This window comes from Phodopus roborovskii, unplaced genomic scaffold (genome assembly GCF_943737965.1).
Source record: "Phodopus roborovskii unplaced genomic scaffold, PHOROB, whole genome shotgun sequence".
Classification (NCBI taxonomy): domain Eukaryota; kingdom Metazoa; phylum Chordata; class Mammalia; order Rodentia; family Cricetidae; genus Phodopus; species Phodopus roborovskii.
This window is the reverse complement of record NW_026125554.1, coordinates 4970601-4996390: the sequence shown is the minus strand read 5'-3', so window position 1 is coordinate 4996390 and position 25790 is coordinate 4970601. Positions and strand designations below refer to the sequence as shown.

General features: G+C 52.6%; 2 protein-coding genes across 6 annotated transcripts in view; both read right to left on the bottom strand.

The window, feature by feature from the left end:
• Kdm4b (lysine demethylase 4B) overlaps positions 1-3208 on the bottom strand; it is an 81995-nt gene extending 78787 nt beyond the window's left edge. For all 3 annotated transcript variants that reach the window (XM_051177591.1, XM_051177592.1, XM_051177594.1), the window contains exon 1: positions 3021-3208. The gene's annotated coding sequence lies outside the window, so the exon portion shown is untranslated. The remainder of the gene's footprint in view (positions 1-3020) is intronic.
• A 3535-nt stretch (positions 3209-6743) lies between these two features.
• Uhrf1 (ubiquitin like with PHD and ring finger domains 1) lies at positions 6744-25549 on the bottom strand. Of its 3 annotated transcripts, none has more exons than XM_051177597.1 (17): positions 25392-25549; positions 23788-23952; positions 18359-18601; positions 17470-17630; positions 16585-16800; positions 15935-16038; positions 15650-15836; positions 14253-14376; positions 14066-14173; positions 13695-13799; positions 12547-12653; positions 11217-11376; positions 11004-11141; positions 9435-9555; positions 9191-9333; positions 8231-8335; positions 6744-7995 (listed from the first exon to the last, which is right to left on the bottom strand). In XM_051177597.1, the coding sequence occupies exons 2-17, from the start codon at positions 23938-23940 to the stop codon at positions 7849-7851; spliced, it is 2322 nt and encodes a 773-aa protein (XP_051033554.1). In that variant the 5' UTR covers positions 23941-23952; positions 25392-25549; the 3' UTR covers positions 6744-7848. The 3 variants fall into 3 exon arrangements, with proteins under 3 accessions (XP_051033554.1, XP_051033553.1, XP_051033552.1); XM_051177596.1 differs by having other exon boundaries at positions 6747-7995; positions 15650-15860; positions 25392-25548; XM_051177595.1 differs by lacking the exon at positions 25392-25549 and adding an exon at positions 24569-24633 and having other exon boundaries at positions 6747-7995; positions 15650-15860.
• Positions 25550-25790: the final 241 nt, after the last annotated feature.

Sequence of the window (25790 nt, the reverse complement as noted above, 5' to 3'; positions counted from 1 at the left end):
GGAGAAGATCAAGATTAAAAAAAATGAGTCAACCCTATTTGATTAGGGACAAGAGAATCAAAGAACAGGACTGGGTCCAGGAAAGGGAGGGGTATCAATGCCACCTCTACAGACCCGAGGCTGCCAGAGTGGGATATGCAAAGGGTGGGAATGGGGAGCCAAGGCTGGTCACAGGCAAATCCCATCTGTGCAATCACAGGCCTGGACTGGATACAGGGCCAGTGGGCGGCAGGAGCAAACAGAACCACTAGGCACTGAGGGTGGACAAGGGGGTGGGGGCTGGGACAAAGAGGCAGGTGGATCTACAGGGCTGAAGGCCAAGCCCCAGGTCTCATGTGGAGGGACTTGGATAAGGTCTTGGCAAGGGGATGAGGACCAACTGCATACCAAGTATTCTGAATGCCCACCCTGGTGGTGACCTGGCCACAGTGGACTGAGCCAGTGGGGACAGGGGAGCAGATCAGAAAGCTTCCAAGTGCCTGGCTCCTTGCCCTTGACCCTCAAGGCCACCTGAGGACAGGAGCATGCTGGGCACCCACTCTACAAATAGAAAAGGAGCCAGGATGCTGGGCAGAGCAGGAAAGGCCCCTACCTGCCTGCAGAACCTCAACCCAGTCTTCTAGGACTTTACCATGACCTGAACTTTAAGGGTGGTAGATGGAGCCCAGCACCCCACCCCCAGGCCCTGTGGTGATTGGTCTCCCCAGAGTCTGGCCATCTGCTACAGTCTGCTCCCCACCCCCTGCTCCCAGGAGGCTTGTGAGTACTAGTGACTCTGACCTTGGTTCTGAGCAAGTGACAAGCCCAAGGCCACCAGGCCCTGAACCCTCCTCTACCCCACCTCCAGATCTTTAGACAACCATCAGAAGTATCCTATGTCCCACACCTCTGCCCCTCACCACATGTGATCTCACTGTGGGTGCTGGGCTGGCTTGATTAGCCTCCTCCCAGCACTCCCTATGAGCTCCAGGCCCCTAGAGTGAGGCTTTACAAAACCTGCCAACTGATGGGCCAGGTGACTCCCCACAGGTGTCAGATGGCACAGGGACAGATGGCTACCCCAGTGCTGGGGCTCCCAGAACAACATGGGAAGGGGAGGGCAAAACAAGGGGGCCAGAGTCCAGCAGAGGAAGGGGAGAAAAGACCTAAAGTCTAGGTCAGAGCTGGGTAGGCTGGAAGAATGGAGGGCCCCTGGGATGGACGAGAAAGGAAACAAGCTATGGGCTGGGGGCAGACACCACAGAACAGTGACTGCATCTCTGGAGACCCCTCTGTGTACTGAAATGTCTCCTGAGCAGTCATCACCCTGGGAGGAAAGGATTAGAAAACCACTCGTCACTTAGACCTGTACATTCCCAGGTCCAATGGAACAAACTCAGGGGTGCACCTGAATACACACACAGGTACACAAAGCACCTGGTACAGGGACACTTCTACCCCAAACAGCAAAACACCTTATGGCAATCTAGGCAACCCAATTTCTTGCCTTGTGTTCTATGCCCTCTCGGGGAGAACATGGAAACTCACCCAGTGTCTTCCAAAGGGACCCTGCAAGTTTTGACACAGGGCATCCACAAGGTTTGGGGAAAAAGAAAGGGGAAGATGAAAGCTGTCTCCTGCTAGTGCAGGGTGGGAAAGAAAAACGCTGGCCCTGTCTGGAGACACGCCCTCCTGGTGGCTCTGAAGGCAGCAATTACCACAGAATTAAAGAGAGTGATTAGCCCTTTCCTGGTAGGGGAGAAAGCCTCTGAAGACCCACCTAATGAGCCCATTTTGAGGCAAGAGATGTTTGGGGATGGTGCAGACTCCAGCATGGGGACAGTCAGATACACAACTATTGGGACACAGAGACATCCCTGGGCCCCCGAACATTCTGCAACGAAGATCCTCAGAGCCTAAGAAGGTGCAGGCACCAGGCTGCAGGCGGCACGTTGAGCAAACCCCACTTGCACACAGGAAAAGATACAGTCTTTCTTTTCGCTTTTTGAAACATGTTACAGGATCCACCCTCTTGCTAGTTGAAAAAACTAACAACTCAGACGAGACACTTCCCCAGGTGTTACTGAATTATTAAAGCGATGCCATCCTTTCCCCTCCCCCAGTCAGACAGATGGGACAAGGGGAAGCCCAGGAGCGACAATGGCCAAACCGCACCGGTTACACCATCAAATCTGCAATCCCGGACCCTCATACTCGCACCTGGTTCACAGCAGCCGCCCAGCAGATCCCCCAGAAGCCCCCAGCACACTACGGTAGGAAAGCCAACCCCAGCAGTCCCCGGCTCTGCTGGCTTCCCGGGAAGAAGAAACGGGCTGTCTGCCGGGGACACCCTGGACGGGTGTGCATGCGGGCAACTGCACAATTCATGGCTTTATAGAGAGAAGGGGGCTGGAAGGCAGAGGGACCTGGGGACGGATGCGACGTGGAAAGGCTGCCATTGCAACAGCAGATTCATGCACTATTTTTCTTTTAAATTGAAAAACTGCAAATTACATGGTGATTTAGGGATTCTGGGGCAAGAAGGGGTCAAGTTTGGAAGGCATGATGGATGGGGTGTTTGGAGGGGACAGCACCAGTGTCCCCTAAAAGGAACCAAAATGCAAGCGGGGGAAGCAAGGGCTTGGAGTGGGTTTTCTTATTTTTAAGGATTTGGGGATGCTGAAGGAATAGCTGGACCGGGCCACCCACGCTGTCATCTTTTGTGCCCTGGAAAGGGGACGCGGCGCCCCGCCCCCGCCCCGCCTTTGTCCGGCCCCATCGTCCCCCCCCCAAAAAAAAACACACCCTCCTTTCCCAGGCACACAATCGTTTTGTCGATCAACAAACAGCAGCTTCGCCCGAGCGGACAAAAGCCCAGCGTACCCGCACCGCCCCGCGGAGCAGAGTAGGCCGCGGCCGAAGCCTCGGCCTAGAGTATGCGCCGTGGCCGCGAGGCGCGGCGCGGGGGCAGGCATGGCGGCTGCGCGGCCCCCCGGAGGGGCCTGGAAGCTGCGGAGCGCCGCCGCCGATCGCTCACTCACCTGGCGCGGCGCGCGCGGCCCCGAGTGTGGACAGCGGGCTGAGCGGCGCGTGCTCAGCCGCGTCGCGTCGCCCCCGCCGGGCTTCGCTTACTCGCTCAGGCCGCTCGGCTCCTGCCTTCGCCCTGTTCGTTCGCTGGTTCGATCGTTCGTTCGCTCGCGGCCGAGCCCTCAGCAAGCGCCTCGGGCGGGGAGGCGAAGCTTCAGGGGGCGGGGCGACAGATCCTCCTCGGTCTCCGTTGGACAGCCAGCCCACGCCCGCACGCTTACTGGTGGAGGCTGACAGCTCCGCCCCTCCCCTCATCAACACCACACGGCTCCACCCTCCACGACCTGGGTTGGGCTCAGGCGCACGACCTCTTGCTTTCATTGGTCTAACCAGGAGGACGCACCAGCACCCACTCACGTGCCGGTGACCGGCTCAGCTCTCAGTGGGTTCGGAGCACGCCCGTCAAAAGAGACGCAGCCAATCCGACAGAAATCGGGTCTGGTTTAGCACGGAGCTCAGGCAGATTGACAAGCGCGTTCTCAGGACCCGGCTGAGAGAAGCGCCGATTGGTGTTCGGTACGGTCTCTGGGTGCCGATTGGTTGGGACTGAATGTCAATCACTGTCTTGCGCTCCGGACTCCGCCCTGTTATCAAGAGGCTGTTGAGTACGTGATATCCTGCACAACATCGACACCGGTTATGAGACACCGAGAGACGGTGGTTCGAGACCCGGTAGATCAAGACCCGGAGTAATGATTTGAGCACAGGTTAGCAAGGGGCAGAACTAGGGTAGAGTGTCCCCAAAGTGCCGTTCCTTTTAACGTGCTTGAGTTCAGCTGAGGCCGCGCCTCTGGGGAAGTCACCTAACTAGGCCTTGATTCCCCCCCATGAAGTAATAGCGATGCCCACGGAGAACTTTGCAGTAATTCAATGAGAGATTCTTTTCTCTACTTCTCGATTTTCCTCGGATCTGCTCTCTCCAGCTCAGTATGTTCCAAATTCCACAGTTACAGCTGTGGCTCTATGGGACATTTATTAAGTCCTAATATCATCTCCATCAATATGCGTTTATAGTTTTCAATGCTTATTATTTTGTGTGTATATGCCCTGTAAAAGTCAGAGGGCCACTTGGGAATTGACTCTCCTGCTGTCTGGGTACCAAGATTAAACTCAGTTTGTTAGGCTTGGTTGCAAACACCTTTACCCACTAAGCCAGCTTGCTAGTGGACATTGTTATTTCTTTTATACTTGAGCAAGCAAGGATGAAGGTCTGCCCGTTTTATGAGGCAAGGCTAGAAGTACTTTGATTTTAACATCTAATATCTGGAAAGTACCCTTCTTAGAGAGCAAGATATTTTCTCCCCCTATCCCCCTTCATTCACTAACTCCCAAAGTTATGCATAAATTATTCCAAGCTGGATGGCTCTTGAATTTTTTTCGTTCTTCAATGTTCCACAATTTTAAGAATAGCCATTACCATGCCTGTCACTCATGGTCATCCTGAGTGTATAGAGTTAAGAGGCCAGCCTGTCTCTTCAGCTAAGCAATGGTGGCACACTCTTTAATCACAGCACTAACTGGGAGACACAGGCAGGTGGATCTCTGAGTCTACAGAGCAAGATTCAGGATAGCTATGGCTACACAATGAGACCCTGTCTCAAAAAAACAACTAACCAAAGACCCTGTCTCAAACAGGCAGTTCAGACAGCTCAATAAACTTGCAGTCTAGGCAGACCACCTGTGTCTGATCCCAGGGCCCATGATGAAGAGTCCTTTGTTCTGGCTTCCACAGATGGCACATATCTGCCTGCATGGGCACACACACAAATGAACTCAGTGCAAAGGAAGAGAATCATATATAATCACCTACATACATATATTTTTTGAAGATTTATTTATGCAGGACAGAAGAGGGCACCAGATCTCATTACAGATGGTTGTGAGCCACTGTGTGGTTACTGAGAATTGAACTCAGAACCTCTGAAGAGCAGCCAGTACTCTTAACCCATGAGCCATCTCTCCAACCCCCAAGATTTTTTTTAAAGCATTTATTTTATGTGCATTGTATGAAGGTGTTAGATACCCTGGAACAGGAGTTACAGACAGTTGTGAGCTGCCATGTGGGTGCTGGAAATTGAACCCATGTCCTCTGGAAAAGAAGCCAGTGCTCTAAACCATTGAGCCATCTCCCCAGCCTGCCACCATATTTTCAAGTGCACATGACCTGTGTGAAGGACCTGTAGTTGTTTGCTTTTAATTAACAGTGGTTTTTATTTATAAATTTGCTCTGCCCTTAGGATTCCTGTCTATAGAGTGGTACACACTTGTCTGAGCTGGGGAGGCTCAGCAGTTAACATGGTGTCCTGATCTTCCAGAGGTCCAGAGTCAAATACCAGCACCTGTGTCAAGTGGCTTTACAAACAGCTCCTGCTCCAAGGTATCCAACACCTAAAGCCTCCAGAGGCACCCACTCACACGGTCATAAGATTAAATTTTTCTAAAAATCTTTTCAGTGGTGTCCCATGCCCTCAGTTTTAGCACTGAAGAGGTAGAGGTAGGTAAACCTGAAATCCAGGACAGCCTTCGATGTTTCATGCTAAGGATGGAACCATTGTTTTGGCTTTTTTTGTTTTGAGACAGAGTTCCTCTGTGTATCCCTGGCTGCCCTGCAACACAGCTGGCCCTAAACTCACAGAACTGTCTACACCACCATGCCCAACACATTTTGGTTTAGAGACAGGTGTTACTATGTAGCCCAGGCTAGTCCCTGCCATCCAAATACAGGATAACAGGCATATTGCACCACACGCAGCTACCCCCCCCCCAGTGTTCCTTAAAAGTAACCTAGTTGCTGGCAAGAAGGTTCCGTGTGTACATAAAGGCAACAACCCCAAGTTCCATCCTCAGGACCCACTTGGCAAAGACAGACATCCAAAAGTTACTAACAGTTTTAAAATTTTTCAGACAGATGCATAGGTGTCTTGCTTGCATTTTGTGTGCATACCTAGAGGCCAGAAGAGGGCATCAAATGCCCCAGAACTAGAGTTAGAGGTGGGTTATCACCATGTGGGTGCTGGGAATCAAATGCAAAAGCAGCCAATGCTCTGAACTCTCCAACCCCACAAGGTTAAATTTTTTTTAAAGCAGACTCATCCTTGGCTTGATGATCGGAGCAACCTACTGTGTTGTATGTAGGTGGGGGACATGCCCCTGCTGTGCTCACCCACCCACTACTCCACAGGAGCCCAGGCCCTTCTGCAGCCTGCAGTGCCTGTGCCAAATGCAAGCAGGACAGCCACACCAGAAACCACAGAAGCACACCTCTCCCCTCCCCCCATGACCAGGGACTTACAAGTCAGCACTGCCTTTTCCCTGTACATCTTCAACATCCAGTTGCCTATAAACCTGTGGTGCTGTCTATACAACGGTAGAACCTTCCAGATCATGGGCCAGCAAACTGTTAGTCAAAGGCTAGATGATACTGTTCTCTGCTTTCAGGGCTATGGAGTTTCTCTCTGACCTACTGGATGGTGCAGCAGGAGAGTCAACACGTAGGAGTAAACAGTTATCTGCATAAAACTATTTGAACAACCAAATCGTGCCCTGGACATTAGTGTCCTTATGCACATTGTCTCAACCTCTCAACTCATTTTCATGATAGTACCACAAAGCAGTTTGAGAACAAATAAGCAAACAAATATTCAAATGTATCTGCAGAAAAAAAAAATTTATTGAAATCTAAAATCTGAACAAAAAAAATATTGAACTTTAGAAAACATCCACATGAACACATGGAATTTCGGGTTTTTCCCCCCTAATATGTTAACACTCTAACAAAAAACAAACAAAAAACCATGACCCTTAAAACAGTGCTGTCCAGTCTGCCTGCGGTTGGTTACATGTTCAGTTTCTGTGTTCTACTGAGGTATGGCCTGCACACTTTGGTAAAGTTACAAGTTACAAAACAAAAACCAACCAACAAAAACAAAACATGTAGTCACAGACTTCCTCAGTACAGGCTGTAACTACAAAAGAAATTCATTGAGGAAAGCATTCATCCCATAAAAAAAAAAATATAATACAGAAACCCTCATAATTCTCAAGTTGCTGAGTTAAAAACAAGATGAGAACTAGTTACTACACCTCAAACCTCCACAATACTCAGCCAGCGACCACCCCAGCAGCCAGGCTTCCAAGGTAGGCATCCGACAATTCAGTGCTAAAGACAGTGGAAAGGGCAATGAGCCAAAGGCACATGGTCAGCTTTGCCTCAGCTGGTGCCTTAGCCTGAGGCCAGTCAAGTCCTGCTGAGGTAGTGTCAGCTAGGCCCCAGAGGCACCCCATGAGGATGGTGAGGCCAGAGCTGAGGCTAGCCCAGGGCCCCCTCCAGGTCTTCTGTGGAGGCCTGAGGGATTGCTGCTGGGCCTACCCCTGAAATGAAGCACTCTGTTGGCTTCCGGGAAAATGTGCCGGGTCTTTTCAAAGATGGTTGCAGGATTGTTCTAGGCAGCTGGTTTGGGGTGAGAACTCTTGACAACATGACATTGAGGTCTGGTACAGGGCCAAACAGTTTCTAAATCCATCTTCAAAGAAAAAGGCAGGTTTCTTTTTTCCCTTATCTAGGAGAATTGCAGGCTTTGTGTGAGAGAGAAAGAGAGAGAGAGAGAAATGAAAAACAGAGGTCCAACTGGTAGCCAGAACACGGGATTCCTGCAGAGGCCTGGTTAACTGGCGAGCAAGGCAGACGGGTCGCCAGGAGCAGACGTGGAAAGACAACACCTTCAAGCTAAGCCCACTACGGACTCGGAGCAGGGCTGAGGGCCCTCTGCCTGATTCGTGGCATCACCGGCCGCTGCCATAGCCAGGGAAAAGCTGGTTGAGAATGGTCTGCAAAGGTTGGTTCACCCGGGTTGGGGAACTGTGGTCCAGGTCACAGCGACAGGCTGGGCAGCTAAACACCTCGGCCCGGAAGGACCTGTCCAGGCAGTCCTGCAGGAGACACAGACAGGGTGAAGGGGACAGCTGGGAGCAGCCACAAAGGCTCCCCCCAACTCTCATGCACCCACTCAGAACTCTGAGCTCCTTCCTGATCGTTCCCAGCAATGTCCTGGAGGGAATGAGTCTATGGGGGCCTTGGGTCTCTCTAAAGCATAAGGCTGAGGAAAGAGCCATGATACCCCAAGAGTGCAGGCTGTCTTCCGAAGCCTTCCACCTGCCTCCTCACCTTGCAGACATTGTGCTGACACACAGTGGTGACAGGCCGGAACACCAGCTCCTGGCAGCAGATACACTGGAAAGCCTCCTTCACCTTGTTCAGAAAGACCTGATACTGCAGAAAGAGTGTAGGAGGGCACACGTCCATCATTCTCACCTCAGCCACAAGACAGAAAGCCCCCACCCGCATTGAGCTTTGGCAAGGACTGACAACACTGCAGCATGAGGCAAAAGAAGGTCTCAGATAGCACAGGGTGACATGACAGCCCCGGGCAGCAGACCTGGCCTAGACCTCAGCCTTTAGCCCTGAAAGCATAAGGAAGATCTGAACTGACTGTCTGGGAATCATGGTTCTTAATGAGTAGAGCTTCACCCCATTGGACCCTGAATGAGCCAGGGAAGCTGGCCTAAACAGGACAGCAGGCATCCAGGCAGGGTCCCACTGTGTATTCCCTGCTCTAATGGGTTCTCATCAATACACAATCCCACAATCCCACTCCTGGGACACACTTAAGCCAAGCACAGCAGGGGCTAAGTGGCAGCTGCACATCCAGGCCACAGTGGCACAACAGCAGACTGCATGACCCTGATGTGATGGATGGACGGCCACTAGAGAAGGTAGTGTGTCCAGAGGAGTTATTACTCAAGCAGAAAAGGGAAAGGTATTCTGATGTCACTGTGTCCAACATAGATGAGCCTCAATGACCAGAGCCATCACAAAAAGACAAATCTGCTGGGTCCCATTCCCAGGAGGTCCCTGGAGTCAGTCACAGAGGAAGAGGATGGTTGGTGCCAGAAGCCAATTAATGTTAAAAGGGGACAGATGGAGCTCTAGTGTGGAAACATGGAAAGTTTCAGAGACAGCTGCATCCCAACAGGAATGGACTATGTGAGGACACACTGGCCAGACTAGGACATGGATTCTGTCCAAACTGGCTTGCCAACATGAGGATGGGGTCCCATGGCTCACCGGCCCACCCTGAAGCGAACTCAACACGTCATCCCACAGCTTGGCGTTGCTCTTGTCCTCCTTGATGAGGTTGGCCTGTTGCACTGGGAGTGTATAGGGCTCCAGTTTGCTCTTCTTGGACGCATGTGTGTTGGTGGCCAGGCCTGGGGGGGGGGGGGGGGGAGAGACAACACAGAACAAGGCCTGTGAGGAGAACAGCAGTGTTAGTGAGCATATAAGGTGTGTAGGATGGACAAGCATCTACCTGTGGTCTTACGCTTGGATGTGGTTGCCTTGGAGGATGTTGGTTCCTGCTCCAAGGCCCTGGCTGGGCGCTTCCTGTTCTTCTCCTTGTTAGCCAAGGCCTCTAAGTAGCCTTCAGGGTACTGAAGGGAGACAGGTAGTAGGCAAGAATCAGGACTCAGGCCATTCTACAGGGCCACAGGGCCATCACCCATCAAGCTCTTGGGCACCTGATGGGATTGCTGGACAAGCATGAGGGCCAGGTGTGGCAGTGCAGGGACGCTTTCCACATAGCCCAGACTGGCTTACAAGAGGGAGGAGGTCCTGTCAGCCTGGGCTATGAGGGGGAAAATCACTACCCAAAATTAAAGCCAGGGATGACAGCAGACTCCTGTCACCCTGCACTAAAGGTCAAGAGCCTGGTCAGGAGTTAAAAGGTCATCCTGGGCTATGTAGCAACTTCAAGGCTAGCCTAGGTTACATGAAGCCAGGTATGGTAGCACCTCATCTGTGACCCGAGCACCCCAGGAGACTACAGCAGGAGGACTGTTGTTATAGTCCAGCCAGGTTAGAGAGCTTCAAAAACCACAAAAAGAAAAACTAAACTTATCAGCCCTACCACTGCATGGTAGTGCATGGTTCCAGCCCCTCACCCTGCATGAGTGCATGCGCGCGCGCGCACGCACGCGCACACACACACACACACACACACACACACACACACACACACAAATCCTGCACATCCTGCTATATACTTGGCACAGCCCCCAACACCTGGGGACATAGACCAATAACATTCCTTAGATAGTCCCCAACACAATGGAAGCATAACCAGAGGCCCAAGGCAAATATCCACCATGTAGCTTATGAAGTGTTCTGGGTGCAAAGAGGTGAGATGGCTGCTGGGGACCTGTCCACCCCCACAGCTTGTTTTCTATCAATTCTGGTAGCTTCTTTCTGCTGATGCTGGAGGGGTCAGAGGTCAGATGAGCAGAAACATTAGTCACATGTGGCTAGTCGTGTGTGTCACCTGTGTGCCCACACCCACCCATAAACCTTAACATTTTCAGATTTCTTTCAGTGCATGTCTACACCAGGTGTGTACAATGCAGAGGCAGACAGGCAGTAGGACTGAAGTTACACATATTGTGAGCTGCCAAGTGGGTGCAAGGACCCAAACTTTGGTACTCTGTAAGAGCAGCCAGTGCTATTAAATGAGCCACTTCTCTCCAACCCCATAGTTGAGTTTCTTAAACAGGATCTCATGTAGGCCAGGCTGGCCTTGAACCCCTGATGCTGGGGACAGAATGCAGACTTTGTGCAGTGAATGCTCTCCCCACTGAGCTGCAGGCCTAGCCCTATGTTTGTTTTGAGAGGGTCTTGCTATAAAGCCCAGGCTGATCTCAGCCTTCTGAGGACTTGGACCACTGTTCCTGACTGGCAGCTGGTTTGAAGGAGACAGGAACCCTGGGAAGCCAAGCAGAACAGGTACCCCCACTCCCAGCTCCCACAATGGGCAACAAGCTTCATAGAAGCAAGCCTGAGAGAGGGAGAGCTGGAGCCCCTGACCCCTGACCTCCAGGCCACACACCTGCATAGTGAGCCCCAGCTGCCGCATGCGGTCCTTGCCCTCCCGAGTCCAGGGCCCAGGCTCCGTGTCATCCCGACGAAGGAGGTAGCGCCACACGAGGAAGCCAGATTTACCCTTCTCTGGCCAGTACTTTACCACCTGAGGAAAGGACAGCATGGCTGGTACGGTGTGGCAGAGGAATTCCAGGGACACGGGCAGGTGCCCACGGCTCACCTTGTAGATACCATCATAGCGGTTGCCCTCTGCGGGTGCGTATTTGCTGTGCTTCCCACCCTTCATGTTGCGGACCACACGCACTGGCTTCCCCTGGCGCCAGTCCTTGGCCTCTGCCCCATTCTCATTGATTTTGGAGTCACAATTTAGTGCCAGAGCCCTTTGGGGAAACAACACACGTGAGGTAAGTCACAGCATGTCTGCCTCCCCACCCCCCAAGAAAGGCACATCCTGGCATCTATAGATACATGGACCTCATCACCAACCAGACACCAGAACAAGATTGCTGGCATAGGCAAAGCTGCCAGAGGCCACTGTCTGATGTAAATGTGCCCAAAAGGACCCGCAGAGCCAGGCATTGGTTGGTGGCGCACACCTTTAATCCCAGCACTCGGGAAGCTGAGGCAGGTGGATCTCTGTGAGTTCAAGTCCAACCTGGTCTACAGAGCGAGTTCCAGGACAGGCTCCAAAGCAATACAGAGAAACCCTGTCTTGAAAAAAGGACCTCCAGAGGTTTCTCAATGGTTAGAGAATTAGCTGCTCTAGCAGAGGACCCAGTTTGATTCCTAGCACCTATGTGGTAGTTCTCAACCATCCGTTAACTCTAGACTCAAGGGATCCAATGCCCTCTTGACACTGTACCCAAGTAGTGGAGACTTGTAGGCAACACACTCAGTTACATACATGAAATAATTCTTTAAATGTCCCCAGGGCAGAGCTACAGAGTGGAACTTTAAGGGGTGGGGCCTGGCAGCATCAAAAGTGCTAGAATAGAATTGTGGGACTCCAGTATCCTCTCCATTCTCATACCCTGACCACATGCTACACACTTCCACCATGTGCTGCCCCCTAGTTGGAGCCTCAAGACAACAGCTCAACCAAGCACAGGATAGCCCAGGTACACAGCCCAGCAGGGAAACCTTGGCCCTAAACTAATAGCCTCAGGATTTGTTACAGTAACAAAACTTGTCCTGTCTATAAACTAGGGGTTGGTTACTGCAACAGAACCCTTCCCTATAGGCTCAGAGTTTCCAGGACTTGTTACAGTAACAAAACCTTTCCCCTCTAAACTACTGAGATAGAAGATCTGATACAATAACCATAGACTGAGTACAATAACTATACACTGAGCCTAGCCACACCCTGGCTGCAGCACAACAGGATACAGAGGACCCTGTCCAGAATGCCGCCTCCAGACGGAGATGGAAGTGATATTCCTGGCTGGGACTATGGCCAAGACAGAGATCCACCATGAGGCAAATAGAAGAATCTGTGCCCCATCACCTGCTGCCACATGAGAGGCACATGGAACCACGCTCAGTACACACACCTATTGGTGTTGGTGAGCTTTTGGTCAGAGGACTGTCCCGCAGTGCGCTTGTTGCCTGAGAGGTCTCGGCCACCGCTCCCTGTGTACGTGAAGAAATTGCCATTGTCCTGCAATGAGGAAAAGGAACTGCGTGAGCCCTCAGCATGGTGGGTAAGTCCTGCCCAACTCAACGAGGAGAAGAGGTGTGGACGTGGAGGAGGTAGTGAGATCATGGCAGAAGTGAAGGAAGAGTGAGGAGGCAGGGGCACACCGCAGGCCCCTAAGAGCTGTACAGGCACCCTGTGACTCTGTAACAGACAGATACCAGGCTCAGCTCTTTGAAATGCCAGAGACCTATTCCAACATGGAGGGGCCTCGAAGGCACAAGCAGTGACATGAGCCAGACACAGGAACAGATCCCAAAGGGTGCCATACCCTGGAACCCCAGAGTTGTCAGTCTCAAAGAGGGAGGCCAGCATGTGCCAGGGGAAGGCTGAGATACTGGCAGTTAAATGTCTTGGGGGACAGAGACTCGGCATGGGGAAGATGCAACCTTCTAGAGGTGGATGGTACAGACGGGGGCACCTGAAATGTCCTATGCTGCTAAACCTGGGATACTCCCTTGCTTAGAAGGGAGAGTAAGAAGGGAGGGGATACTCCCCCCGCACCCATGAGTACAGAATGTTCGCCCCACCCTATAATTTCCCACCTTCCCTTCTAATTAAGCCGCCATCACACCCTACATGGTGGCCCTGACTGAAAAGCCAGCCTGCCTCCTGTCGCCCTCACCACACTCAGCTGTGGCATCCTTAGAGTTGACTTTTCTTTCCTTATAAAACTGAAAGACTTATCTTTGTGCTTACAGGTAACAAAACCTCATGACATCTTTCTATGGCAGAAATGAACACTATTAGGGGACACTATTAGGTCCAACAACAAGAATGACTAGAACATGCTGACAGTGTGACCTGGCAATTCAGGCCAACAATGAGAGTGGGCCCCAGTGTGGAGACTGGGCTAAGTGACACAGAATTCCCACAGGCCACTCAGAGCTGGGTGTGACTCCTGATGGATCAGTTGTGGTGGGTGACACGTGAGAGGCAGTTAAGGGGTGGAAAGGGGATGGACGGGATGACACCAAATGGTGGTGAAGGAGGCTCAGCACTCACCACATCATCCTCGTAACCACCAGCCAGCACCAAAGAGTAAGCACCATCATTGCTCCGGCCATGGATGCCCGCCACATGCGGCCGATGCACACCAGACTCACTGACCTGTAAACACCACCAAAAGACCCACTGGATCTCCTGGGAACTGTGACCCTGTCCAGATCCCCTGACAAAAGCACACTGACCCAATGGCCAAGTCCAGCCACTATGAAAGAGCTGGCCATGACAGGAGTAAAGGGTATGATACAACCTGACACCCTCTCCCAAGCATGCATCCCCCTGAACCCAATGCAGCAGCATTTTCTGCCCCAAACGATGAGACACAAAACTCAACAGAGAACCGTCTGGAACCCCATGGGATCTGCAGATACCTGGACTCTGAAGCGCCACATGGTGCCAACAGGGACGCCAGGGATGGGCCCGAAGTGGTTGGCGGGCACAATGGTACACTCTTTGGTGCGGCCCACACATGCCATGCCCTGCAGTGTAGAAAGGGCTGTATAAGCACTGGGGAGTGGGGAATAGGGACAGAAACAAGATGGGATATGTGTGCCTCACCTTGCCCCAGTCCCGCCGGGAGGACGAGGTAGCTGATGCCATCTTTGCCTTCTTCTTGCTTTGCTTCAGCTTCTCGCCTGCCTGCACCACCTCGCTTGAGTCAGTCCGGCAGCTGGGGCAGTACCTGAAACAAGAATGTCACCTGCATATGGCCTGATGTCCAAGTGCAAGACAGGTGGTATCCTTCCTTCCCCTAGAAACCACACACCAAGCCAGAGATAGGAGACACACAGCCCACACGGCTGTTCAGAACCAAGGTCACTAGAGCTAAATCAAATCAGAAACTTGGGTTCCCAGGCAGCTGTGGACAAGCTCCACCATCCATGCTCAGCTGGGGGCACAGGGTTAAACTCCAGGCTGGACCATCCCTACAGAATCCCTACGAATGTTCTATTGGACACGGGTTTCCTCAACCTGAACTAAAAGTCCTGCCTGAGAAGGCCAGTGAAATGGTCAGTGGGTACAGGCTTGCCACCAAGCCTCAGAACTGACATTTCACTCCCCTGGGCCTACATGGTAGAGAACTGACTCCCAAAAGTTATTTCCTAATCTCCACATGCACATACACAAATAAAAGTAACACAAAAGTTATTTCAAGAGCCACACACTGGGGCATGGGAGGATGGGAGGGAAAGGGAACTGGGATCGATATGTAAAATAAGATTGTTTCTAATTTAAATTTTAAAAATATTACAAAACAAAAAACAAAAAACAAAAAAAAAAAAAAAAAAAAAAAAAAAAAACACACACACACACACACACACACACAGAGAGAGAGCCATGGTGGTGCACACCTTCCCCAGGGAGGCAGGAAGAGCTCTGTGAGCTCCAGGTCAGCCTAGTCTACAGAGCTAGTTCCAGAACAGCCAGGACTACACAGTGACTTTGTCTCAAGAAAATCCAAACAATGCAAGAATGAATAAAGACAAAGTAAGTTCCAATGCTGAGTAAGGGAGAAGGCATGGTTCATGTGATAGCACCCATCGTCTCTCTGTCAAGACCTCAGACTTCCCATCTACATAGGATCAAGCAGCCAAGAGGTTCCTCTGTGCACCACTGTCAGGAATTCAAGCTCCCCAAAAGTGCAATCACAGAGTGGGGCAGGGCACACAGTGGCAGGCCTGAGGGATACAAGCTAGATTCCCTTGACACTAGTACAGCTATCTCTCAGACCCTGCAGCCAAGCTGGCAGCCAGCAGGTCCCAGCCAACCTCGTCACTGCTCCCCCAGCACTGGGCTCACAGGGTCATGCAACAGCTGCACCCAGCTTCTGATTCAAGTTCTGGGATTTGAACTCAGGACAAGTGGAACTGTGCAGCAAAGCTGAGAGCCATTTCCTGGCCTGTCTTAAGTTCCCTTCTGGGCATGCCAGGTAACCCCACAGATCAGCCACTCACCACTCAGGCTCAGGGGGGACGCAGGTGAGCTGTGGCTGCAGGCAATACAGGTGGAAGGCCATGTCACACTCGTCACATAACACCTGCTTCTCGGGAGCCTCCCGCCCACCACACACATGGCAGGCACACTTTCGACACGGTTTGTTCTCATCGTCCTTGCAGTACTGGCAGGATGGACCGCTCTTCCCTGTTTTTCGGAGGGGAAGAGGGGCTGCAGCAGGCCACCATGCCACCTGGAACTGCCACCTGCACCCGAGTTATACTCAGGGCCTGACCAGTACTCACATTGCGAGGGGCCCCCAATCAAGGGGTTCCTTTCATTGGGGAGCTCAATCTTGAAGACTTCATCCACAAACATGATCCGGCAGTTGTCCAACTGAGAATCATTTCTGCAGAACAGTCCAAAACATTAGAACACCGTGAAGCTGAGCCTGTCTTCAGACCTGCTACGGAGGGTTAGGCAGGAGGATGGCTTCAGCCCAGGTGACTTCCTCCCCACTGGTTTCTGCATGCGTATTCTGTAACATGGGCACTCCTGTGCCACATACAGGTCAGAGCACACTCAGCTACCCATTCTCAACTTCTGCCTGCACATGCCATGTGTCAGGCTAGCAAGCTCTGGATGCCCAGGAATTCCTATCTATGTCCCTACAGCAAGCACTGCTAGCAATACAGACAGGAACTACTGCATGTGGTTTCTATGTGAGCGTCTGGGGATTCGAACTCAGGTCCTCATGTTTACACAGCACTGAGTCAAGAGTTTGAAGAGACCCTGGGCAAGACAGTGAGATCTGGTGCCCCCTAAATGAGGCCAATTGCCCTTGGCCCCCTGGAGGTCCCCAAACACACAAGACCCTAGAAAGCAGAGTCTGGGGGTTATGGAACAGGTAAGGAAGGATAGGATATCAGGGTCCCTGTCCAGGTAGGCCACTCACAAGAGCATGACGTTGCCATAGAGCTCACGCGCTGTCCTGGTCCGACGCTTCCTACAGATCTCAACATCGTACCAGAAGCCGCGTTTCCTGGGATAGTCCACGTTGTAGTTGACCATTACCACCTGGCCAACCTCCAGGTCCTCCCATGGGATCACAGTGCGGGCACGGGCACGGACATCCTTGGCTTTGACAATCTCCACTCCACTCTCTGGGTAGCTGCAAGCACAGGTCCAACCTTAGATCCCCCAGATCACTACATGCTGGGTGACCCTGGCCATCTATGCTAGTTGGTGGGCCAGATGAGGGAGCCACCCAGGCTATGGACAGAAATGACAACACCCCTCCCTCTACTCAAGGGCCGACACCAGAAACCCAGCACGACCAGAAGTAAGCAGAGTCCTTCACCTATGGGATGCTGGCCTTACAAAGAAGTGCTGTGGACTCCCTAGGCCACAAGGGGCTCCCAGATCTAAAGACACAGATATACATGGCTTGGCTGCCTGCCTGAGGCCTCTCATCACCACCCGTGTCATGATGCAGGACCTGGACCTGAGTGAGATGCTCTGTTGCCCCAGAGACTGAGATCAAAGACCTTCCTGAGAAGGATGAGACCAAGGAGGCTTGGGACCAAGATCTCAAGAGATCTTTCATGACCTCTTAGACTGAACAAAAACTGATCAAGGCAAGGCAGCTCATGGTTGGGCTCCTAAGGTAAGAGGGACCTTCATTAGTATCAAATAGAAACAGGGCACCAAGAACGGGCCAAGAGTAACCTTCTGTGGCTTCTCCACCCTTGTCCCCTAGCAGCAATCACTTAGGGAGTAAGTACAGGGCAGGGGATCCGGACAATGCTGGAGACAGGACCAAGCTCACAATGACACTCACTCATCATATTTGATGTGGTACATGATGTCATCCTCCTGGGACATGCTGGCACTGGAGCTGCAGGGCTCCTCCTGGGATGGTGCTTTTTTCTGTACCTGGACCACCTGAGCCTCAAACCATGCACCCAAAGTGTTGTCGCGCACATCCACGTACTCATTAACCTATAGGAAGCAAGGAGGCTCAGGGGACCCAGCAGCAGGGCAGGATCAAGGTCAAGGATTCAGATTGTGGGGCAGGAATCACAGAACCACACATGCCAGGTTAAAATGTGTCTGCACCCAGCTATGCCTACAGGTCTCACTCCATGACCCTGGCTAGTCCCACACAAACAAACGTACTGCCTCAGCCTCCAGAGTACAGGGGATTGTGTGTATGAGCTACCATGCTTCACCTGGGAGTAAACCTCAGCACTGTGGACAACAAATAAACAGGGATCACATGTGTTCCTAGGGTTCCAGGTACTGAGCCACATCCCAAGCCTCCATATTCCAGACCAGGATCTCCCATGTAACTCCAGCCTGGGTAAGAAGACATGCCTCCACATATCACAGAGGGTGGTGGTTCTCATGGGACACTGTTCAGCCTCAAATACCTAGGCTGGGATTCCCAGAGAGGCTCAACCTCCATTTACCAAGTGCATACACATTTCAATCTTGGCGAAACTCCCTGAAGAGAGTTCAAAACATCAGCTGCTGTACCAGCTGTAAAGGTGACACCTGCAGGTACTGGCAATAGTGGTCACCAAGGAATCCCAAGAGACCTTGTGTGGCTGTCAGTGTAGTGAGGGGCAGGGAGACTCAGGCATAGTCAGGGTTGGCAGTGTCCCCTGGGTTAGGGACAAACCCAGAAAGGTACTGTCACACCTCCACACATCCACAGGGAATCTCACCTTGTACAGCCCCAGTTCTGTGTCCTCCCACACAGTCTTGTCATCCCCTTCAACAGCCCCTTCACCATGCGTGGACGACTTGTCTGACTCACTCTGACCCACACCATAGCCAGAGTCAGAGTCGGAGAGCTCTGAATCCCGCTCCTTTGTACTGGGAGGTAGTGCCAGACTCTGGCGCACCAGCAGCTGGATTGTGTCATTTAGGCGCACATCATAATCGAAGAGTGTGTGGCCGTCCTCCATCTGTGGGGAAATCCAGAACAGACTGTCTTCCATGAAGGTCTGGCATGGGGCAGGGGTAGATGGGGCACACATAGACAGCCAAAGCCCTGTCCCAGGCCTAGGCTCTCTCTGCTGACACTGTTAGCACCCACAGAGTGCCATGAGCACAGACAACTCAATCCCTCCATGCTGTGGATGTCCAGGGGGTCCCCCTTCCAGGGAGACTTGCTGAACTAATACTGAGTGGGGTTCAGGGGTTCATCTCAAACTCCTGGTCCTCCTTCCTCCACCTGCCAAAGGCCAGGAAGGCAGGCAGAAAGGCCTTTAAGTCAGGTTAGGTACTGCTGGGTGGAGGCCCAAAAAGAGACTGAAGCTATTCAGGGTCAACCAGGGGGTCTCACAGCACAGTCCCTAGAACTCTTTCTAAGGCTTTCCTCCAATCTCCCCCATGCTGCTCCTGAGCAGCATGTGGCCAAGAGCTGGGAACCCAAGCAGTCATTTGTAGCCCCCCAGAAGTCCCTTCCATGTCGTATCTCACCATGGGCTCTCTCCTCACTGTAGGCCAGAGAGATCACCCTTGTGACAGCCACATACACTGGTAAGAGCTCCCATAGGAGTGGAGTCACTCAGTGCCTAAATGAGGGGGTTCAGTCCCTGACAAGGACCCTATTGTCATACAAAGATCTCTTGGGATTGCAGTGAATTGGAGCCCCCAAATCTTAATGGGGAAGGCATATGAGAGAAAGGCTTGCAGACCCATGTGGCCTACTATGTCTGAGAACAGGCCTGGGACTCCTAGTGTACAAACTCTGCACAATAAGGAATGGGACTGACTTCTCTCCAGGACTCAGTGCATGCAGGAATAGAAATGGGCTTTGTAGTACTCCATGGGGATAGGACTCTGCGGGAACAGGACTGGGCGGGAACAGAGACTCCAGTACTCCGCATGAAGAGGACTGGGCGGGAACAGACTCCCTCTGCAGGAAAGGGACTCTGCGGGAACAGAACTGGGCGGGAACAGACTCCAGGACTCCCGCATGAAGAGGACTGGGCGGGAACAGACTCCCTCTGCGGGAAAGGGACTCTGCGGGAACAGAACTGGGCGGGAACAGACTCCAAGACTCCCGCATGAAGAGGACTGGGCGGGAACAGACTCCCTCTGCGGGAAAGGGACTCTGCGGGAACAGAACTGGGCGGGAACAGACTCCAGGACTCCCGCATGAAGGGAACAGACTCCCTCTGCGGGAAAGGGACTCTGCGGGAACAGAACTGGGCGGGAACAGACTCCAGGACTCCCGCATGAAGAGGAGCATGAAGAGGACTGGGCGGGAAACAGACTCGCAGCCTCTGCGGGAAAGGAACTCTGCGGGAACAGACTGCCAGACTTGGCGGGAACAGAACTCTATGGGAATAGAGAAAAGGCAGCTCTGGAAAGAGGATTCTACAGGAACAAGCTCCATGGGAAAGGGACTCTGAAAGAACTAGAGTCTGCGGGAATAAGACAGCTTGGGGGGGACAATGTGGTCAGCAGTCCATAACCACCCTGAATGCACGCTTACATTGAAGCCAGGACCTACACTCCACCAACCATACACCTGTTACCCAACACACAGGGACTTTGCACCACAGGTCAGACCTGGAGATCCTGAAATGGATAGGGAGCTGGGGAGAAGATGCCCAGTGTAGAGTCCTTCCACAGACAGACAAGCACTGCTATGTGCTGTCCCACAGTGGAACACTACTCAGCCAAAAGCAGGAGCACAGATAAGGAAGCAAGTGAGGCCACCTGGCATCCATGTACATACAATGCACATGACCCAAAAAAAGTTTTCAAATACAAAGCATAATATGTTAGTTGCTGGGCCCCAGGGGTTGGTGGTCAGCACCAGAATGGCCAGGAGATAAGGCCAGCAGAGTGGGTAACTAGACCATACAATCCTCCCCCTCGGCCCTGTCATCTAGGAACCCACCAGGCTGCCCCACCACGGTCACAGCCCCCACTCAACACACAGGGCAAGATATGGCTGGGACCTGCTTGGGACAGACTCACCCTGCAGCTCTAACTACAACTCCTAACTCACAAGGCCGGTTGGGCAGCTTCTGGCTGCTGCTTCTGGAACTATCCAGAAAGGACCCATGGAAGGCAGGTAGAAGTCTGCACTAGTATGTGACTAGGTCTAGGAATAGTGTCCCCCATTATATCCCACTTGCCAAGTGGTAGGGTAGGAAACTTAACAAGCATGTGACCAGATTACAGGCACCCTTGGGGCCATCTGTCACAGGGGACAGGACACTCTAAGAGCCTAAAGGTCCAGCCCCCACTCACTGACCTCAATAACTGAGTCCAGCACTCAGTCACATACACACACCCTGTTCATTTCTGAGACTGAAAATTAAACCCAGGGTAGGGGCTGAGTGTGCACTATTGTATACAAGGCCCAGGACTCCATCCCCAGCTCTACATAAACCAGGTGCTAACACGTGCTGTCAGCCCATCTCAAGAGGAAACAAGTATAAAGGGTTATCCTTGGTTACAGAGTGGATTTGACTGCAGCCTGGGCTACATAGGACCCTTCAAAGGAAATAAAGGCTAGTGAGACTGCTCAGCAGATGAGAGTACTTGCCCTGTGAGCCTGATACCAAGTCTGATCCCTTCTCAATGATGTCCTCTGATCCCCACACGCAAAAAGGTGCATACACACATAATAACATCTAAAAAAAAAAAATCAACAAATAACATTTTCAGACAAAACAGCTGTGACCCTGCCTCAGCCTCCTGAATAGCTGAGGTAACAGGAGGCATGGCCCATCAGGATGGCTCTGGTGGCTTTTGTCCACACTATTGGGAGAACTGCTGTGCCTCCAGTGAAGGGGGTAGGTGCCTTGCCTTGCCTTACTTGGCTTGTCACATGATCCTGGGAGGCACCTTTCAAGCTACTTTTGCAAGGTAATGGCTCCAGGGCCACTGCCATACTATGTCACCACATCACCACAGCCTGAGACAGGCCTTGGCCCAGGCTCTCTGCTCCCAACAGGTTTTTTTTTTTTTTTTAAAGGGGACAAAGTTTCCTGTAGCCCAGACTGAGACTGGACTCCACAGGTAGAGAAGACTGGCTAAGTACTAGAATAACAGGTTTCCAGAGTACTGGGGTGGACTCCAGGCAAGTGCTGAACTACTCCCAGCATGGCTGCTGTCAATCACCAAGAGACCAGTTGATGTGAAGGGAGAAAGAAATATCCCAAGGGCTTCCCGGGTGATGTCTAGGGCCTGTCATAACAGTGGGGGAGCCCTGGCATGGAGACACCAGCATCCACTGTGGAGACCCCTGGCTGAATTTTGGTGCCTCCATCAACAAGTCAAGACCCACTGAACCCAAAACATATCACCACATGCAATGACAACCAATCAGCCTGTGCATGTTCCTTGAAAAGAGAAGAAAAGGACTTAGCAGCCATTACAGCCTGCACATACTTACTGGGCATACTGAAGGCTATTTTCACGAGTGTTTTTAAGATAACAAAGGTCTACTAGATACATCTCACTTTGCCCTGATAGGGACAATGCCCAGAGCCCCCTCCCAAATACCCACCACCCCGCTCAGAGACAAGGAAGGGCCAGCACACACCAGCTCCCTAACACCATCCTGATCCTTTTAGCTTTGAAGTCTCAATGAACCCAGGCAGCTGGGCCACAACAAAGCCAGCACACCACGAACCTTCTAGAACCTCCTCTTCTGTAAGAAGGACCTACTTGCAAGTTTCTGATGCTGTCAACCACCACAAAAGCAGCCTTTCTCCATCCACTTCCCAGCACCTTACTCCCTCCCCATGGCTTGCTGTGTCCCCAATAGCCTACTGTAGCTGTATAAGTTGCAAGCTGGGGAACTTGTGTCAGAAACCGGAAGCCACCACCTTCTCCCTGACAAAGCCTATAAAGCTGCCACATGAAAGGCACCTAGGAAAAGGGATCAGGCAGTAGGGTGGGCTGCAGCTGGGCACCCTCAGGGGACAGAGGCAGGCAGACCCGAGTTCAAGGCCAGCCTGTGCTATGTGAAACCCAGTCTCTCGATAAATTATAACACTGCTCAGGGAGAACCTGAACAAGCATTTCTACCAATATGAGATGGTCCCAGAAGTGAGTGAGCCCAGTGACTTGACAGAAGAGGTGCCAGCGGAAGGCCAAATGGTGTTAAATCTCTGCGGTGGGTAAGGCCACTAAAGTTTGGGTCTTTCTGACCCAATGTAAACTTGACCAGCTACAGTTCCCAGGAGAGACACACTGCTAAACCAACATGCTGGGTATGGAATGGAATGAGTCACCATTGCAGGCTATCAAACATGGAGCCTGCCTGCACACAACCCAGCTTCACCAAGAACACCCCATGTCTGGGTCTGGGCTTAAAGGGCAGTCACAGTCACACTGCCATCACCTGGGCACAGCCAGTTAAAGAAATGAACCATCGGACCTGACACCAGAGGGCAGCAGTGCCCTGTCCAAACACAAAGGCGGGTACCGGCCATGGAAATAGCGAGCAGATCTACTTAGGACCTTTCCCTGCTGGCTGCAGTTCACCCAACTCCAAACAGACCTCTGCAGGCATGTACCCACACCAGACACCCCAATGCCAATACACATTACTCCCAGAACCACAAGCCACCAATGAAAGAAGACAGCCCACCCAGGTGCCAACAATAAAAAGTCCAAGCGTCAGTAGCTGGGCTGCAAAGATGGCCATTTTAAAGGTCACAGAGCTGGAGAGATGGGGTGGAGAGGTCCAACTAGGGAGCTGCCCTCCAAATAAGCCTAAGTAAATGAAATTTCTAATTAGTGAGCAAAGTGGATCCTCAGAGGGTTTGATGTCTCATGGGAGCAAGCTGTGGGCGATCAGGGTGGATTTCAAAAGGAAAACCTGGTCTCCTCTCACTGCCACCACGTGAAGACTGTTGGAGAAACTTTACTCTGCAACCCCCCTGAGCCCTCTGTTGGCCACTTTAAACTTTCTCCTCAAGACAAATGATTTAGAAGATTTCAAAGGACAATTAGCCGGTGTAGAGGCCTGCCTTTGTTCACCCTCCCCCAGCATCTGAAGCCACCAATGAGGGGGATAAGTGTATGGGGGCACTCTTGATTGGTGGCTTTGAGAAGCTGGGTGCCTGGAACAAAGCTCAGTGGGCAGAAGGAAAGCTGCAGTCCGGGGCCAGCTTACCTGTTTGCCCCTGTAAAAGAGTCTCTGCAGTTGGGGTTCCACGTGAAACAGTTCCGCAATCTTTTTCCTCAGCTCCTGCACTTTGGTCAACCTAGACAGAGAGTCCACGGTGTGGGTCTCCTTCCCATCCATGGTTCGGACCTGGATCCACATGGTGCCTATATGCTGGAGGGATACAGAGAAAGAGAAAGAGATATTCGGGTTAGTGTGGCCGGCCAGAAGGTGGGGGAGTGGGGGACCCTCACCCCAGTAGATTTCTTTACATCTGATTGAGCAAGAAGCAGCTCCCAAGATCAACCCTCTGGCGTCCTGGCCCCTCTACACTGCCAGACCGCGCCTTGGAGGACCAGGTGGCATAAATTAGGCGCTTAATGTTTTAATGATCAGTGAGTAGGGACACTTGAACGTGGACCACCAAAGTCAAAGTCAATCCACCACATCTTCAAAGAGGGAGAAGAATATCCATGGCGACAGAAAGGCACTGGTCAGGCTGCTCATTCATTCGTTCACCCATTTATTCATTTATTCCACACAGTCCAAGTCCCAGTAAAGGGAACTCGTCAACTCCAAAGCGAACCGGAACTTCTCAAGTCCCGGGAGGAAAAACTCGGTCACAGAAGACAGGACCCCCCTACACACACAATATTCGGGACGCCCCCCGGAGTTCCGGGCCAGTGCCCCCCTCGCGCGTGCGCGGAGCAGGGCCCCCCCTCGCCGTGGCCATGGCAACCGGCAGTCCCGGCCGACACCCCCGCGCGCTCGCTCGTGGCCAGAAACTCACCTGTGCCCCACGCACAATTGGCTAGCCTGACCTTCCCTGAGACACCGACTCTGGCCTCTTGGGATCGCGCTTTAAAGACTCCCGAGGCCCGGAGCCCACGCCCACACCATCCGCCGCCGACGCCAGGGTCGGACCCCCAGAGCCGCGCCGTTTAAGTTCCGCCCTTCCCGGAGAGCCCGCTGATGATTGGCTGCTCCCGCGTCGCACGCCCCGCCCTCCTCGCATGCGATTGGCCGATACGTCCTCGGAGAGGCCAGGGCGCGCGAAACCGGACTCGAGCGCGACAATTGAATCGCGGGGAGCTTCCGCGCGCAGGCGCGGAACAGCGTGTACTCCCGCCGGACCCCACGCGTTTCCCTCGGACTTAGTGGCACCCGTGATTGTAAGAAACTGGGTGCAGCGTGGAGGACGCCCCTCAGATTGCCCTTCAACAAACTCAGAAGCACGCATGCGCCGTGGCTCTCTGCCCTGCCCGGAGACACGCGCGGGAAATTTTTGCTAAGTGTTGGAGTATAATCGTGTGCACCGGGCCAGAGATGGGGACCCAGCGTGGAAGATACAATTCGGATTCCCCTTACAGACGGTGCAGAAGCACGCGTGAGCAATAGCTCTATAAATCTCATTCCACGCGCGGGAAAGTTTGCAAAGCCCCCCCCCGGCCGTCAACGTTGTGCGGCTAGCCAGGAAGAGGGTCCAGGATGAAAGACCTCGGATCTCCTGAAACAATCCCCGTGGCCACGCGTGGGAAAGATTATTTGCAGTTTTGCGCTGTGCCCGGCCGGCAGTGCCACACTGTGTGCGCCCAGCCCGCTCTTCCACTCACCTCTCTCAGCGGCGGCAATCCGCACTGTCCTCTCGCCTGGATTGCCTGCTCCTGATTAGGAGCCTTGGAGCTGGATGACCGAGGTGGGAGCCGCGTAAGTGGCAGAAGACCTGAGTGAGCCCGGGAGCGCGCGATCCTTCCAGCTGCTGATTTTTTTTTTTTTTTTTTTTCTTTTTTCCCGCGAAAACTCAGGGCGTTTTTAGAAGTATGCACAGGCTGCTGTGGGAGACTCTGCCACCCTAATGGGTGGAGGGGGGCGGGCTCTTGATTCCTGATTGGTTCGCGCTGTGGCGGGAAGCGAGAAAGAGTGGGGCGTCCCACGACTGGCTATCTACCCCACCCCCGGCTCCGCCCAGCAGGCCACGGACCTGTCCTGTCCGCTGTGCCCAGTTTACCAAG

Coding starts and splice junctions, on each gene's coding strand:
- Uhrf1 (XM_051177596.1), bottom strand. CDS start 23,940: ATGTGGATCCAGGTCCGAACCATGGATGGGAAGGAGACCCACACCGTG. Junction 18,602..23,787: donor TCTTTTACAGGGGCAAACAG/GTAAGCTGGCCC, acceptor ATTTCCCCACAG/ATGGAGGACGGCCACACACT. Junction 7,996..8,230: donor GTCAGCACAATGTCTGCAAG/GTGAGGAGGCAG, acceptor TGTCTCCTGCAG/GACTGCCTGGACAGGTCCTT.